This window comes from Amblyomma maculatum, chromosome 11, assembly GCF_055883805.1.
Source record: "Amblyomma maculatum isolate TAMU_Amacu chromosome 11, ASM5588380v1, whole genome shotgun sequence".
Lineage (NCBI taxonomy): Eukaryota > Metazoa > Arthropoda > Arachnida > Ixodida > Ixodidae > Amblyomma > Amblyomma maculatum.
The window spans coordinates 31,170,968-31,189,448 of NC_139354.1; the positions used below are offsets into that span (position 1 = coordinate 31,170,968).

Consider the following 18,481-nt stretch of genomic DNA (forward strand, 5'->3'; position numbering starts at 1 on the left):
GCCACAACTACCATGGCCTCCTTTATACTCCAACTACACATCCGGCTTTTCCGACGTATCCCAACTCCAAAAGAGCCATCTACCTTGCGTATCCTGAAGAAACGTTTATCGGGTTGGTCGGAAGTAAACCTGAACCTCTCAGATCGGGTCCGTCCGCAGTACCTTTAGCCACAGCCTTTTATTTAACCGGCGCCTAATCTGCCACCACGAAATATTTTCAAAGGGTTTCTTCGGCACGTACTTGACAACCCGACGAGTATAGTTGAAACAGACCACCTACACGCTCATCTTAGTTTTAAACGAGGCACTATCATAGCAGATCTTGCAGGTCGGCACACACAATACAAAATAGGAGGGAAAGAAACAGGGCAAGCCTACCCGAGTCGGCAGCAATAAATAACACCGACGCCCCGCTGACGATGAAGCAAGTCAATGAATATGCACTCGGCAATAATTCCAGTGAGGGAGAGCTAGTTTTTGCCCGGCGTGCATTTTTTTTTTTTTTTTTTGTCGCGGTACATATTTTACGTTTCGCGTGCACGTGGATGCATATGAGGCCTGTAGTACACCTGACAATCCGCTCAGGATACTGGATACACATAAAACACCTACGCGTGTATGCTATCCCAGTTGACAATCGAGTACTACGCATCAAAAACGGAGAGAACCCTACCCGAATATAGGCGCCGCTCCTACACAAGTAGCTCTGGGTTGATGACACCAAGGAAGCACTCAATGGAGGCGGCGGAGCGACCATTATAGCTCATTTCTACGGCTTCTTCTCCACGAATAGGCGCCGATCACACACCAAGGCGCTCTGGGTTGATGCTGACAACAGAAGGAACGGCGGGCGCTGAGCGACCGCTATAGTTCCTTTCTCCGGCTTCTCTGGCAGTTTGCGCGGGAACAACGGTCAACGTGCAGGACCGCAGTTAACAAATCAATTCAAGAATCGAATACAATAATTTCAAGTGACAAATCAAATGAAGATAAAAAAGTTAAAATATTATGAGAATAAAATACTAATTATACAATTGAGTTCAATTTTACCAAGGTTGGAATCACCATGCGGCCAGCGTGCCGTAGCGTGCCGGCGGTACCAGCTTGGTACCAGCGGCTTTAGTCCCGTCGCTGCGGTCCTGGGTGATAGGCTGAGAGTAGCTACATCATGGCTACGTGTAGAAGCTCTTAACAGAATTTTATTTAACTGGCGCCTCTTCTGTCACGGCGAAAGATTTTCAAAGGGTTTCTTTGGCCGCTCCATATTACGCATTGTGCGTTAGTGGAGATGCGGTGGCGCTGGCGACAGCAGTGACTTTCGTGTAGGCAAAAACATGGGCCGTCTGCATTGTATGCGCGGCGCTTGCTGCGTTTTCGAGTATAATTCCCGATATTCTTGCAAGCTGTGGTGCGTTTGATTGCACCATAAGGCACTAAAAAGAAAATGGTACCTGTTTTCACTTGTTTCTTGCAATCGGATAAAGATGAGAGCGAATGGCAGAGGCGTTGAGCGCGACAATTGTAGACCCTTCGGCGACGAATTGATTGGCAATTAACGTGCGTTGCAGTTCTGCGCTGAAACTTGATCAGTACGTTTGCAATTATTAATTGATGTGATTTCTTTTCGGCCACACGACCAATAGCGCAAAAACAAACGCCTGCAGCTGCACGTTTTGGTGTATATACTACCAGGCCATAAGAAGTTTAACGTGATACTCCGTGCGCGTATGATCTTAATCGAACGCAGCTAGGAAACCACGCTGTGGGTTCCATTCATCTGTGATGCTACCCGGGCATATTTTCGTACAGAAAAGGACACAGAGGCTGCTGCGAAGGTAACTGCACTTAAAAAGAGCGATCACTCCAGCGCGATATTGACGAAGCAGGCCCAAAGTCGTGAATTAAGTAGCATATAAATTCTTTGCAAAATTTATGCGCGCTCTGTGTGTAATTTCACAAGAACCACAAAGTTTCCGCTGTGTGTTTATTGTGCATAGTATGCGACACCTAGTATATAGGTATATGCAAAAAAACGTACAGGCATATGCAGTGTTCAACGCCCCCGAATATTGCTTTGCACATGTGCGTTCATCAACTGCGTAAAATGTTGTTTAGCCAAATATTATTATATATGTTTTGAATTGTTAGTTCAACACAAAATAATTATAACTGGAAATGTTGAGAATGGTCAACTTCAGTGTAGTGGCACGCGCGCACTTGGTGCGGCCCGTCGCGTCGCGCCTGAATGGCTGGGGAAGCGCGTATTGGGAGAAGTTACAGTTTCCGTCGTCATTCTCCGCGGGGGCGCCACTACTATCTAGGGACTTTAACTAGGGACTTTATGACGAGACGCCGCCGGCACGGAGGAGCAGACGACGCGGAAAGAGCGCGCTGCGCTGGCTGTGTTGGCGCGTGTTTGCGTTTTGACTACTCAGCATAACCGCGTGGATCTGATAGTTCTGCATGCGCCTCATCGGTGCCTGTGTCAACAGCGTCCTAAGCGCACGCAGCACCATGCCAGGCAACTGCCGCTGTGCACCACGAATGCAAGAAAAAATCTGACGATCGGTTACCATGAGATCCCGTACCCGATTCACAGTGTCGAGCAGCATGGCTGAAAAACATACCTCGGGAGGGCTAGGACGGAAAAGGAAGCCGGTGGGAGCGGAGTGACAAGTCACAGGTATACACTGCACTTCACAGATGACGATTACAGGAAGAGCATAAAACTGAAGATCCTGCTTCCTCCAGCCGTCCCCTCCGTGTTCCCGAACTACCCACATTACAAGTTAAGATACTCACGCGGGCTCATGTTGAGCCAAACAATGTTGAAAAAATGAAGGTGCGCTGGCAAATAGATATATTTTCCCCACTTGTTATAGCTACACTTCATTTTCTCCTGGACAACCCCCAGTGTCATCCTGGAGCCATATATGTGAGTTTCAAGATGGCTCCGCCACGATCACTTTTATGACAATGATATCAAAATGGTATGCCTTGCACAACATCGCATAAGTGAAGCCATGGAGACACAAAGAAAAGCCGCTCTATTTGCCAGAAGACGAGCGGCTCTCTTGGTTAGAGTTGGACTTTGCCATATCGAAGACATTCAGGTCCAAGGAGGCTCGGCGAAGCAAAAGCTAACCAAGCAAACGTACGAAGCAACAATCATGACAACCAGATCAGCAGTGGCGCTAATTAAGTGCCTTCTTGATCACACCAAGTATCTTACAACAATTTCTTCTGTGTGCCTTACTAGTGAATTGCATACTGAATCTTATTTTCAGCTTCCGATATGTCCCAAAGCAGGCCCTCAACAGCGAACTTATAGTATCACTTTTTAGCAGCCTAAGGCAATTCAACGGCGGAAACGACAGTGTTGATGCAAGGGCTGCAGTTTTCCCATCGGAGAAAATACTGAAGGTACCACTAGCGAAAAAAAAAAATCGACTGAGATTATACACATTTTGCCATGCTTTATGCAGGTTGGCATCTTGCAAGCATCAAAGTCTGCAAATACACCAATCAACAATTAGGCAGCTATAAAACTTGGCATTGGTGATTATGAAAGTCGTACCTGGCCCACTGCCATCACGCCTGCTGCGAGAGAGTTTTCGAGTCGTTCATGTGTGGTGTGAACCAGCAGCTGACACAGAGTCAGCACTGATTTCATTCTTGGCTGGTTACCTTGCACGTCCATGTGAAGAGAAAGTATGAACATTTTTACAAAATCTTATGAAACATTTTTATTTATTCTGTTTTCAAACCCCCGTGTTTTCATTATTTATAATTATTACCAAAGTTTAAATATCTTCTAGTGCTTACTTTAAAGTGCATTAATTTTATTTTATTAGTCCCCATCCTTTTATTAACTTTGTGCCTTGTGATTCCTGCAAAACCCTGGACTTATAAAAATTCTTGATGATGGATGCCTAAGGTATCTGAAAATCACCATGCACCTTTGTTAGTATGGTGATGAAGTGGCCGGAGGTCAGAAGAAGCAGCAAGCTAAGCAGCATGTTGGTTTCATCCCTTCTTACCTATTTTGTGCAATTTCCGGAGTTGATTTGCGAGAGAGAAGACCGCAGTCACACTAAGTACATAACCAAACTAATGCGACCACTGCTGACCAACTGGACAGGCAACATCAATCTGAGTGGAAAAAATCACGCTTGCACATAAACCTTTTTCGAGAAAAGTTCTTCGCTTGTAAAATAAGCTTGCGTGACTTCTGTGCATCACGCGGCTTCATGGTCAAACGAAAAAAAAAAATTCCCATAGCCTGCGGGCGTGTTATTGAACTGGCTGTCTTGTGTTGTTTCTTTTGCAACAGTTTGTGTTAGCTAGTATGTTTAGGTGGCGGTACACACTTGAATATGATTTCGAGTGAAAACAGAGGAACAGGCTGAACAATAATGTTGAACGCTACGTTCTGAATTGTAAGTTTCAGAAAAGTGCTCGCTGAATAAATGGCCCCAAACCTTGTCGCGATTTCAAGATTGTAATATGTAATACATTATTACAGTCCTAACATAAGGCTTGTAGCAGAATACTAAGGTTAGCAGTGATGAAAGGCGCGTTTATGTTACAGAAGTGGAATGAACATGTATCAGTTTACAAAAAAAAAACAAAAAAACTGTTCCTAAACTTTTTTTTCCTTCAATTGAATGAATTTCCTTACTAAAATGAAGAAAATTTTATAAAATGTAGTTATTGCTTATTCTAGTTCCACTTGTGTAATACCATGTGTTACCCTTTAACTGGGGCTTTGTTGGTAGTAAAATAAATCCCTTTCTCCACTGTTAATTTCAGTGATTTGTTATGATCTGTTTCTGTGAATAGAGAGCAAATGCGTTTGAATTATGTTGTCTCGACGGCAGGAACCTGTTTTGCTTTGACACGGCTCCTAACGACAGCAGCGCTTTGTTTCAGACACCGCTTGCCAAAAAACCTCAAGCGCCGAAGACCGCGACTAATATGTCCTTTCCAGCGTGACATACTCGATATGGACAAGTATTTTTTTTTTATTGGAGCGTGGAGTAATAGCCTATTCATATTTCAAGGGGCAGATAAATAAGCAACAGCGCACAGGAACTGTGAAACAAACAAAAAGCACTCTTGTACACACCACACGTGCAAGTAATCCCTGCGGGCTGGCGCGCGACGCGAACACGCATCCACACTGAGTAGGGTTCGCCACTATGACGCTAGGTGGCGACTCTGCTCGATATCGAGGCCAATAGTCTGGCCCTATCGGAGGGGGATCTCTACTGATTCCAAAGGGAAATAATGAGGGTGAGAGAAAAAGCGACTGGTGAGAGAAAAAGCGACTGGAGAAAAAGCGACTGGGAAAAAGCGTTTTATGTAAATGGGAAATATTATTTTTCTCCGTTGTGGGTCATGGAAATTTTAATGGTTCTTATTAAATCTCACTGCAAATTGCAGAAACAACAGAGAAATGTTCTAACAACCAGTGAAGAAATTAGGAGATGACAGCCTGCTTCGTATTCATGCAGTCCTTATACTTTCGAGCGCACGGGTTTCAAACCCTTTCTAAAAACTGGCAGGGGGTCTCAGACACTCCTAGACCCCCTGACTTAAACCCCTGCCAGAACCCCGCCAATCACACTGTGCTTCTTACATGCCTGATTCGAGGTGAGCAGCCCCAATCAGCAGCAGCTGGCGTACGTGTGCCATGCCCCCTCCTGAAGACCAGGTTGAAGGTGTCGTCGTTGCGCCACATTATCATGGAGACAGCAGGAATGACAAGAACTAATTAGGATATCTTGATCGCCTAATGAAGTGCTGGAAAAAGCAAAAGCTAAAAACGCAAGCTTAAACAACAGATCGCCGACCTCATCCGCAGCGTGGCTGATTATGCAAATACTCTCTCCCATCAAAATGGCGTACCCTATGTGATAACATCTGGGGCCAACTCACTGTCTCCAAAACATGGAAATTTCTTCGCATCCTTAGTGACCCTGCTAACCGAAATGCTAACCAGAAAGCGGCACTATGAAGAATGTAGAAGAAGCAAAACTAATGCCTTTTAAAAATTATTGCATGGATAAAAATTGAGCGCACACAAAATTTTATAGGCCTTTAATATAGTACGAAAATGATTGCGCTCTGAGCGAAAGCTACAACTTACATGCCAAACGTAACCAGCCTGCTTTATCACAACAATCCATTACAAAGCTCAGCAGCGGCGTCGGCATTCGTTTACAGAAGGGTACGGAGGGTGCGCCGAGCCTGGATGCACAATTTTAAAGTACATGGGCTGGCAATGCAGTTTTAACTATGTGCACTTCGCACACTAACACGAAACCTTTTCGATCTACAGGCTATTTGCTTGTCCTTATAATGTTCTTTTCTTTGTACGTCATTGTAACTTGTAAGTTTCATGGGCTTATTATGTTGCAACTGCCATTTAGGTTGCAAATTGCATTATTTTGTACAATTTTTATCTCCTTTTCTAATTGCTTTGTATAGTTCAATTCCCGCTTGGACCTACAACTTTCTTTCATTAGTCTTAGGAATGTATGCAATTTACTGCTTGAAAACTGATGTTCATTTACCAGCAAACGAGGAACGTATTGTTTACAAAATTGAAAATGAAAGTCAATGGCCACTCAAAAAATTGCTCTGTATGTATTATTTGTATCTATTACTTTCTCACCTGCTTGAGCCAAACATTTTGGTCTGCAGTACTGTATAAATAAAATAAATTTGCTCGAGGGTCCCCCTCAAATTGCACTTTATACATAATTCTGAACTTTCTTCTCAAAAAATATGGCTTTCCAGGAGTTCCCATCTGAAGGCGGCACCAGGCGACAGCCTGCCTGACCTTTTCTAAACGCAACATGCTTCATTTTTTTTTTTAATGGGTTTACAGACTTGGTAATCATCATGCATAAATCGATGAAACGTAAAACACAAGAATGTGCTCTCGTGCATTTATGAAATGAAGCAGACAGAGCTAGTGATTTATTGCGTGAGTATTCAAAACATGTACAGACAGACAAAGTATTTTTTTTCCAATAAATTTTGTTGTAAAAGGCAAATGATTTCTCCAGCAAACAAATTCATTCCATTGAAGAAAAAGCAATTTAGTAAAGTGGGCAACAGGAAAACAAGGTGCAGTGAAGGCTGCACTTCCCTGCTTCTAATAGGCAATGTTCAAAAGTCCAAACTATGTTCTTCCACTTAAAATGCAACATGTTTCAAACTCTTTCTGCCCTATGTCATGTTAAAGGGCATAGGGCACGGTGGCACACCGAGATGTACGGCTCCAACCTGCATCTCTTTATTTCGCAGATTTGTCTCGGAGTGCTGCTAGGCACATTCACCTAAACGGCCAGCTCCATCACGCTGCATATTGTTGATCCTAGCTCCATCAGCCAACACGTCGTGGTTGACCACTCATGTATTCACCCCGGGATAGCCACCGTATCCCACCTGACAGCAACGCACTCTGCTGGAAGTGTGCACGACCTTGTGGCCTGAGCATCCAAGCTGCTTCCCTATATATTGCTTCCCGATGTGCAGCGAGCCCGTAGGGCACTGAGGCACCATCGAGATGTACCGCTTCAGTTTATTCTGCAGGTGAGAAAATGCTACAAAAATGCATTTACTCTAACGAGCCCTTCTTATTCGTGCTTCCATGCCCGCACCTCTGTACTCTGTTGTTTGAAGTTGCTGTGTTCCTATTGAAACTACTGTAACGTTTTGGAAGTGCGGAAGTGAACTCTGGTCCCAACATGGCACAGATTTCTCAACAATTTAAAGATATTACAACTGACATCAAAGAAATCAAGGAAAAATGACTGACTGATATAGAGGAGAAAATAGATGCCATATCGGTCTTAGAAGCAAAGGTTGATTTCTGTAATGAACAGCTTGACTCTCTGAAAACCTGGTTCAAATCCAAGCGAAAAGAATTGACGATTTAGAAGGTCATACCAAGTAATCAAACTTGATCCCTTTTGGCCAACTGGAGGAATGTGATCAAACTAGAGAAATGCTGGAAAGTGCTGTCTACGAAAGCATTATTAGAAGACCAATATATAATAGAGAAAAGATTCGAACTCAAAAGCAGCCTGTTTAGTGTTGGTGACGACGTCTGCCGCAAAACCAGAGCTATACGAAAAAAGGTATGGGACAGTGCAAAACCAAACCATGCAAAAGCAACCAGAGTGTAGATGGTCTCCGTTAAGTTATACTTTAGGAACAAAGCATACATATGAAACGACGAACTGAATGATATGGTGGCACATGTAAAAAACGAGGGAAAGCAGTCAAGGCCCAGGATAAGCCTACAATTGCAAACAAATAATTCTTAATCTCGAACTGCACATCAGCCCACTATCATGAAATAAGCCTACTCGAGGCAGTAAGCCAACCCTAGAACAAGAAAAACAACTGAGAATAATTGATCTTAATGCCCAAAGAGTTATAAATAAATCTGATGATCTTGCTGGTTCGATGCGATCCTCATATCTTCATTATAACTAAAACTTGGCTGCATAAAAACATTAGAAATGCTGTTGTTTTCCCACCCTCCTATACAGCTTTCGGAAAAGATAGGTCCTGGAGGGGTGGTGCTGCGGCCATTATAGTAAAAACAAATATATGCCACCTTAGTCGAGCTTCCTGACCTTGAGTGCCTGTGTCTGAGACTGTCATGCTGGGAATGTGTATTTATTCTTTATGTTCATTATTGGCCTCCCGATGTTGATAGTGAATATCTGGATATGTTAGAGAAGCATATCAAAATTGAAATTGAAAGTCAATGGCCATTTAAAAAACAGCTCCGACATCATACAATCTGTTCGCAAAAAGAGTCAGTAGCTGCATTTTTTTTTTTACCATTGTAAGCAATAAAGAAGCACCTTTCAGAGAGGAGCCTCTAAGAGTTGAACGTCTAAACCTATTGACAGAAGCCAACTTGAATTTGCCTCCAGTATACAGTTGAAGAAGCAGTAAAGCAGAACCTAAATTGCCAATATAATGCTTCATTTTAACCCCTAATATGCAATTGGGAGCTTAGTACACATATGCTATATCAGAATGACTACAAACTACCTACAGAACAACTGTATGGCAGTTTGCTTGAGGGGAATGCGAATGTCTATTTCCCACATGCAAATGGTCATCCTATAAAATCCAGCACAAATATAAGCACATACATAGAAACACCAGAGCACTTGTTATAGCTAACATTATCAAAACACACAAAAATATTATGGAGTGGCAATGCTGGAAGAGTGTTTTTTTTCCTCATGGTTAATTAAAGTGTGCTTCTCAGTAAACGCCCTTGTACAGAAGCGACACCGAAACGGTTTCTGGCCCTTGTGAGATCGTACATGCACTATGAGGTGGGCACGTTGTTTGAATGCCATGGGGCACAGCTGACAGTGATATGGCATCACGCCCGTGTGTGTGCTAACATGTTCATTCAACTGGTTTTTCACTGAAAATCCCTTCCCACAGTGGTCACACTGGTAAGGACGCTCTCCAGTGTGGATGCGACAGTGTCGGATCAGGCTCGCTACTTGTGCAAAACTGTTGTTGCAGTACTTGCATTGATATGGACGCTCACCGGTATGGACGCGACGGTGATGTATCAGGTTCGTTGCCTGTGTAAAGCTGCTGTTGCAAGACTCGCACTGGTAGGGACGCTCACCGGTGTGGACGCGAAGGTGGAGAGACAGGTTTTTCTTCCGAGAAAACGTTTTCTCACAGTGACTGCACTGGTATTTTTTGTGGCCTGTGCCTTCATCTTGCAAATTTTCCACGTCACCTTGAGGGCTTGCTATGCAGTGCGGTGCAGGGCTCTGTTCCACAAGTGAACTTTCCCCAGGAGGTGACCCATCGCTGTAATGTGCGGTGACAAAACCTGCATCATAAAAAACAGAACATTTTCAGTCAACTACAGCATATCACGCCAATTTCCTTCATACTAGGGCCACAACCATCACACAAAAATGTGCAGCACTGGAGTCGGTTAAACATACAAGTAACGTCACTTTCGGCAAAATTTTAAACACTAGTTTTCCTGCAGGAGTGTCAATGTTTATCACCAGAAATGATTAGTCTGAGTAAAAAACTTGAAATGAAGATGAAAACTGTGCACCTTGAGCCGTGCATTTATGGCAACTACGCCTTTATGATAATGGGGCTCATGAGCCAAAGTTTAAATCATACATAGACAAAAAGAACAATGAAGGTATGTTATAACCATTGAAGCATATCAGACTGCATCATAATGCTGCACTCTCCCATCAAACTTTAAGGTTAAATATCCTTGGATTTTTGGAAACTGTGAAATCATGGAAAGTAAATTTTTGGGAAGGAACTGTGTAAGCCAACAGCAGCATCGCACCGACGTAGTCAAAATATCCATTCTCTATCTATTGCCTGCAACTATGAAATTATTCAAGGTCTTAAACAGGCACCTACTTATGAAATCTGCACTGCCTCCAATGTAATATGTTGAGGATATTGTTTGCAGTTGCCTGTAGTGAACTGTATCACTAATGCAAGCTGCTGCATGGAACGGTTGAGAAAGCTGTTTTACCAAAGAACTCATGACACTCAAAGGCTTGCAGACATAGTTTGCTTGAAACAGACACACCCATGTTGGAGTGACCACAAATCCAGCGATATCAAATATAGTGACATCAATGATAAAAACTGAAAGAACAAATGTAAAAGCATGCATAAGACAAAATCTGACATGTCAGAAAAACATAGACGGGAAGTTAAAGAACACTGAATGGAGATACATGCAGAACACAAAAGATCCTACTTAAAAGAAGCCAGCCACTCAAAGCAGAAGTAATAAAGCACATGAAGCAAGGCCACAGATTGTGAAGAAAATGCATAGGCGTTACAGGAGCTGCCAATGCACTAGCATATTTTTTTCACCAAGAACTTGCATAACAAATCTTGAAGTTTTTTCAGCATAAAGATTTGAGTGTGCAGACAAAACGTGAAACATGAAAAACTTCAGATCACACATCCTCCATATTTCACACATTACAAAACTAAAATCAAAGTAAATCAATCGGGTCAGGAACACTCGCAGATTTTTCGAAAAAGTTCTTCCATTACTGGCTTCTACAAACTGCCTTGTGGATGCTTCTTCATGTACCTGCAAGATAAAGCAGGGCAAAATACCCTAAATGAATATAAATCCCAATATCAAAATCAACAGCACATGCACTTCAAAATTTCAAGAATTGTAATTCATGGGCCATGGGCACTCTTGAAAGGCGGATTAGTTAGGATTGGAAAGGGGCATTAACAGTTCAAGATGAGATGCTAATCGTTGATTACTCGGTTTACGGAGTTTGACATCTGCAAGTGACCCAGACTATAAGATGCTGTAAAAAAAGGTTCCAGAAATTTTTACTCCACGAGTTCTTTAAGTGCACTGAAACCTCATATAGCAGGGGTGCCTTACTTTTCACCTTATGAAAAAATGGAAACCACAGCCATTACTGATCTTACATCCTTGGGTCAGCACAACCACTTGGCTACCTTGTCAGGGTAAAACAGATAACGATAAAATCTCATAATACATTTTGTTGCCATGATGGCCTTAGTTGCCTATGTGCCAAAAAACTTAACCCAACCCAACCCAACATTTTGTTGCCAGAGGCAAAGCTAGTCTTTGAAACTGTAACATTTTTTTTTGGTGAGGTGTCCCGCCGGGGTGGTGCAGTGGTAAGACGCCCGACTACTGTGCCGGAGTTCTCGAGTTTGAATCTGACCACGGTGGCTGTGTTTCGATGGAGGCGAAACGAAGTGGCGTCCATGTGCTGTGCGATGTCAGCGCACGTTAAAGATCCCCAGGTGGTCGAAATTGCTCCGCAGCCCTCCACTACGGCTCCCCATTCTCTCTTTCCACTTTCACTCCCACCTTCCTCCCTTCCCTTACGGCGAGGTTCAGGTGTCCACAGAGTAAGTGTGACAGATACTGTGCCTTTCCCTTCCTGAGAACCAACCAACCAGCCACTCAAGAATGATAAAAAATAATGTGCCCATGCCCGTGTCAGCAAGTATACTTGAACGAGCCGCAAAGCATACTGGGCAATTCAGATCTCTGGGTCTTTCTGAGAGATGCACGTCTACTGCGCTGTGCTTGAAACTCGGCATCGACAGGCTCAAATTCGACCCTGCATGTTTTATACGCGCAATGAAGTCGTAGAAAAGGTCTTAATGATCTGCACACATGCTATGACCCCATTTAACATTTAGTATTTGAATAAAACAGGTAAAAAACAATTGCAAGTGCAACCTACAACGTGTGCCGTCTGTTCGCGCTGAAATTTAGCATGCATCATTCATTCGGCCAAAGTTAGCTTTTTGTTGATGTTATCATGCAGTCGCTACATGATATAATTATAAAATATACTAGAGTAAGAATTGTTAGAGGTATTTCGCTAGCAGAAGTCTAATAATTAGACTGCCAGCAGCCGCAGTGTAGCGATACATAGGAGCGGACTATCGCGCAAGTTGTAGCTGCAATGGCTAAGAGCTGAAAGCATGCAAATACAAGGCGGATATTGTGCATTTTTTGCAGCCTCTACAAAGCTTTATCGGTTTATGCTGTACTGCCTGAGAGTCAGAGCAGCTAGGGTTCCTTGTCTTGCAGTGTACTGCAGATGCCTGCAAGCACGGCCGGTAAAACGCATATTGCTCAGCTAAAATTGTGACATATAGATTTACTTAACAGTGCTTCGAAACTTTAGAAGCGTGCACAATGCTATTTAAGCTACATGTTCTTGACAGCTTAACTATTTTGTTTACATATGTGCAATTTTTTTTTTTTTTCTGAAAACTGTAGGAGATAGAATGCCAAAGAACTGTATCATGGTTAACATCATACTGTCAATCAATGAAAACATTAGGAGGATCACGAAATAAATTAAAATATCTCAAGCATTTGATTTTTACTTGAGTTGTATTACAAATATGCAACTGCATGATGCATAAGGTTCCATTTTATAGCACGGCTATATATTCATTCTGCATGCATATCATACCCCAACATGTATGTAGCCAAGACTATACCGCCAAAAACCTCTACTAATATTGGTTGAGGGCCTGAGTTGGCTAGTAATGCAGCTAATCTGGCAGTCAGAGAGACATGTCCGCTTGCCGAGGCTGCAGTGCATGCGAGAAAACCCCTCATAAACAAAATTAACCAAGTATAGTGTTTTGGACATTTTACACCATTCACATACAACTGTGGAAGCTCTCCATATTTGAAATTCCCATGCTTGATTACCCTATACTGATTGCTGCATTATGTCCGTCAAAAAAGGGAAGTACTAAAACAATGGCGTCTCTTGAAACCTCCAGAAACTTCAGAATGCGAAATCATCATTTCTTTCAATCAAAGCTGGGAAGAGCCTGTAACTATTTTGCTTTTCTGTACTTTGTGCTTGGGCTCTGGTTGAACAGAAGAACTAGATAGTGTACATTCAGATGTTTCCAGTAGGCATATAAGCATGCATACCGAAATTTGGGAATGTATAACTTCTGCACTATATGCAACGTGTTCAAGGTAAAGATGTCAAGTACAAAAAGCCAGGCATAAAGTCAACTTGTCTTGTGCTTCTTCACAATGAAAACATCAACTGAAAGCAAAGTATCAACACTTAGAAGAGCTTTGCTACGGGCACCAGAGAAACAGTTAACCACAAGAAAATAGCCAAAGATAGAAGTGACTATAGTCTTTATTATACAGCCATGAAAGAGCAAAGATTCCTGGAAATAGGAAACCGTTCTAGTACCGCAATTACACCTCATATTACTTTCACCAGCAGAACTTTTGCAGCACATTTTTTACAGCATGTGATTAATGACCTCCAAGCAATGCCGAGAATGAGGAAGTATATTGTGGCAAAATGCCTTGTAGAGGCTGTAGAAATGAGCTTCAATAGACCTCTGGCCGAGTAATAACAAGCTGTAAGAAAATGCAAAGAGCACAGAAATCTTCCCTCAGCAAGATTCATACTTCTTACCCTTACAAAGGCTGCTAGCTAGGCCAGCCTCTGCCTACCTTGCAGAATTTTGCACTTCTTGAGATAGCCAATGGCCACCAGTGCCTTGTTTTCTATTGTTATCTGAAAGCCACGCAGAGAATGAAAATAACGCATAATCTTCATGTATGTAGCTCCTTGCCTTGGATCACAAGCAGCTTAAACATTCATTTAATTTTCGCATGCACGTTCAGCAGCACCTAGGCCATTATAAAACTGCTTTGCTGAACAGCAAAATTTGGTTTCATCACAAACATCACATCACAGCACCATGTAGTAGGTGTGGACAAGCAGGAAACTTTATCCATCTTGCTTGTATTTCTCTGCAATTTCTGCAAGCTCATGCTGATTGCTTCGCTGGCGAAAGCATGTTTCGTTATCTGGAGTTAAATCAGCAAATAATTGCTTACACAACAATGTATCAATCTTACAATCGCTAACGGTGACACACTGGCCTAGTGAGGCAACGAGACCAACCGTCGACAGCTGATTGATATCCACCGGCCGTGGTTCTAGAAACTTGCATTTAGCAAAAATGGCCGGGGAGAAAATTGTTCAGTACTTATATCATACCACGCTGTACTGATGGAGACCAAATAAAACAATTTGCGAACCTTTTGAAGACATGGAACGACCGCTCGTTGATACCGTCATCATGCGAAAACAGCTGTAGCGCATAGCCAAAGTCGCCCGAGCGAAAACTTGGAGCTCCTGACGGAAGCAAAAAACCTACTTCACAAAATTTCCTAGGTTTCACAGCGCTATCTAACACTTGCCATTGACAAAACACTTGAAATAAAGCCTCGTGTTTCACGTGCAACTCGCCGTTGATGGTCAGCCAGCGGATCGCGACGGCCAACTGTTTTCGCCGTTCACAAGTTGACAGCACTCGGAACATCGTGTATCGCGTTCTAGTTGAGTTTCCGTAGTTGGAAGCCAAGACAACACCACATTTCCAGCAAATTAAGCGCAAATATCAAAAGAATAAAGTTTGAGACCGCACGCCTGCAAGCAATGCGAGCAGAAACCAAACCATAAAAACGACCTGCAAGTCAAAATTCATGTTACAAAGCCTAGCCGTGATGCAATGTCCGCCAAACCTTTGATACCTCCTATACTACCATACTAAATAATTACCTTATATTGCTCTGAGTTAACCCTGTGTAATTTTTTTTTTCCTCACACCTTCGCTGACTGGAACATGAACTAGTGCTTATGTTTCTGAACTTGTGCTGTGCCTCGTGGCCGGTTTTCAATATGAAATCTTTTCAATCTACAGGCTATTCCCTTGCCTTGTTTAATGTTTTTTTTTCCTTGCACGTCATTGTTCCTCGCAAGTTTCATGGGCTTATTATGTTGTAAACTGCATGTAGCAACTGCCATTTAAGTTGTGAATTGCTTTCTTTTGCACAATTTTATCTCCTTTTGTAATTGCTTTGTATAGTTCCCTTCCTGCTTGGACCTAACCATGGTCCGCACTGTGTGCATATACATACAACTTTATTTCAATAGTCTTACAAAAGCCAAATGTATGCAATTTACTGCTGTCAACTGATGTTTATTTACCAGCAAACAAGGAATGTATTGCTTAGAAAATTGAAATTTAAAGTCAACGGTCGCTCAAAAAACTGCTCTAACATCATTCAGTCTATTTGCAAAAACAGTCAGTAGCTGCATTTTTGCATTGTCAATGTAAGTTATGAAAAAGCATCTTTCAGAGAGGAGCCTCTAAGAGTTCAATACTTAATCTATTGACAGAAGCCAACTTGAATTTGCCCCCAGTGTACTGTTGAAGAAGCAGTAAAGCTGAACATAAATTGACCTCATAAAGTTTTATAACACCCAATACACAATCAGGAGCTTAGTACACACATATGATATCAGGTTTAAAAACTACCTACAGAATGACTGTATGCCAGTTTGCTTGAGAGGCATTCAAATGTCCATTTCCCACATGGAAGTGGTCAACACATCAAATCCAGCAAAAATATAAGCAGATACATAGAAACGCCAGAACACTTGTCACAGCTAACATTATCAAAATGCAGAGAATATTATGAATGGCAGTGCCACATCAGTGTTCCTTCTTTTCATGCTTAATTAAATTGCGCTTGGCAGCAAATGCCCTTGTACAGAAGCGACACCGAAACGGTCTTTGGCCCCTGTGAGACCGTACATGCACTACGAGCTGGTCACGTTGTTTGAAGGCCATGGGGCACAGCTCACACTGGTATGGCCTCACACCCGTGTGTGTATTGACATGTTCATTCAAGTGGTCTCTCACTGCAAATCCCTTCCCACATTGGTCACACTGGTAAGGACGCTCTCCAGTGTGGATGCGACGGTGTCGGATCAGGTTCGCTGCTTGTGCAAAGCTTTTGTTACAGTACTCGCACCGATATGGACGCTCACCGGTGTGGACGCGGCGGTGACGTATCAGGTTCGTTGCCTGTGTAAAGCTGCTGTTGCAAGACTCGCACTGGTAGGGACGCTCACCGGTGTGGACGCGAAGGTGCAGAGACAGGTTTTTCTTCCGAGAAAAAGCTTTCTCACAGTGACTGCACTGGTATTTCTTGTGGCCTGTGTCTTCACCTTGCAAATTTTCCATGTCACCTTGAGGGCTTGCTGTGTAGTGTGGTGCAGGGCACTCTTCCACAAGTGAACTTTCCCCAGGAGGTGGCCCATGGCTGTAATGTGCGGTGACAAAATCTGCATCATAAAAAACAGAGAATTTCCAATCAAATACTGCATATCACGTCACAGTTCCCTTCGTACCAGGGCCACAACCATTGCACCGCAGTTAATCATGCCAATAACTCCACTTTTGTCAAAATTGACCTGTGCATTTATGGCAACCATGCCTTTATAACAATGGGGCTCTTGAGTCGCAGTTTAAGTCATACATAGACAAAAAAAAAGTGATATGATCATTGAAGCATATTAGACTGCATCATAATGCTACACTCTCCTATCAAGCTTTAAGGTTCAATATCCTTGGATTTATTTATTTATTTTTTAAAATGGAAACAAAATGTGGAAACTGTGGAAACATGGAAAGTAAATTTTTGGGAAGGAACTGTGTAAGCCAAAAGCAGCATTGCACCGATGAGATCAAAATATTCATTCTCTAGCTAGTAGTAGTAGTAGCTAGTAGCCTGTGATTATGAAATTATTCAAGGTGCTAAACAGGCACCTATTTATATAATCTGTACTGCCTCCAATGTCATATGTTGAGGATAAAGTTTCCAGTTGCTTGTAGTTAACTGTATCACTAATGCAAGCTGCTGCATGGAATGGTTGAGAAAGCTGTTTTACCAAAGAACTCATGACATTCAAAGGCATGCGGACATAGTATTTTCCTTGAAATAGACACACCCATGTTGGAGTGACCACAAATCCAGTGATATCAAATATAGTGACATCAATGACAAAAACATAAAGATTTACTCGGTTGAAAGACCAAATGTAAAAGCATGCACAAGACAAATTCTGACATGTCAAAAAAACATTGACGGGAAGTTACAGAACACTGAATGGAGATACATGCAGAACACAAAAGATGCTACTTAAAAGAAGCAAACTGCTCAAAGCAGAAGTAATAAAGCACATGAAGCAAGGCCACATATTGTGCAGAAAATGCATAGGCCTTACAGGAGCTGCCAATGCACCAGCACATTTTTTTCAGCAAGATCTTGAATAAGAAATCCTGAAATTTCTTCGGCATGAAGCTTTGAGTATGCAGACAAAAATTCAACTATGAAATACTTCAGATCACACGTCCTCCATATTTCACACAATACAAAACTACAATCAAAGTAAATCAATTGTGTCAGGAACACTGGCAGATGTTTCAAAAGGTTCTTCCATTACTGGCTTCTAAAAACTGTCTTGTCGAGGCTTCTTCATGTGCCTGCAAGGTAAAACAACACAAAATATCCTAAATTAATATAAATCCCAATGTCAAAATCAACAGCACGCGCACTTAAAAATGTCAAGAATTGTAATTCATGGGCCATGGGCACTCTTGAAAGGCAGATTAGTTAGGATCGGAAAAGGGCATTAACAGTTCAAGATGTGATGGTAATTGTTCATTACTCGGTTTACGGAGCTTGACATCTGCAAGTGACACAGGCTATAAGATGCTGTAAAAAAAGGTTTCAGAAATTTTTTTTCCATAAGTTCTTTAAGTGCACTGGCACCTCATATTACAGGGGTGCCTTACGTTTCACCTCATGAAAAAATAGAAACCACGGCCATTACTGATCTTACATCCTTGGGTTCAGCACAACCACTTAGCTAACTCAGCAAGGCAAAGCAGACAAAGATAAAATCTCATAATACATTTTGTTGGCAAGAGGCGAAGCTAGTCTGCCAAACTGACATATTTTACGATGAGACCACTAAAAATGATGAAAAATAATGTGCCT

General features: G+C 42.3%; 1 protein-coding gene across 1 annotated transcript in view; it reads right to left on the reverse strand.

The window, feature by feature from the left end:
* LOC146173368 (uncharacterized) overlaps positions 1–18,481 on the reverse strand; it is a 38,228-nt gene that overhangs the window by 18,686 nt on the left and 1,061 nt on the right. Inside the window, exons 2-5 of the mRNA XM_084585183.1 lie at positions 16,135–16,763; positions 14,075–14,138; positions 9,255–9,898; positions 7,474–7,599 (exon numbers count right to left, since the gene is read on the reverse strand). Of these exons, the coding sequence (XP_084441309.1) occupies positions 7,474–7,599; positions 9,255–9,898; positions 14,075–14,138; positions 16,135–16,662 (1,362 nt within the window). The 5' untranslated portion in view covers positions 16,663–16,763. The remainder of the gene's footprint in view (positions 1–7,473; positions 7,600–9,254; positions 9,899–14,074; positions 14,139–16,134; positions 16,764–18,481) is intronic.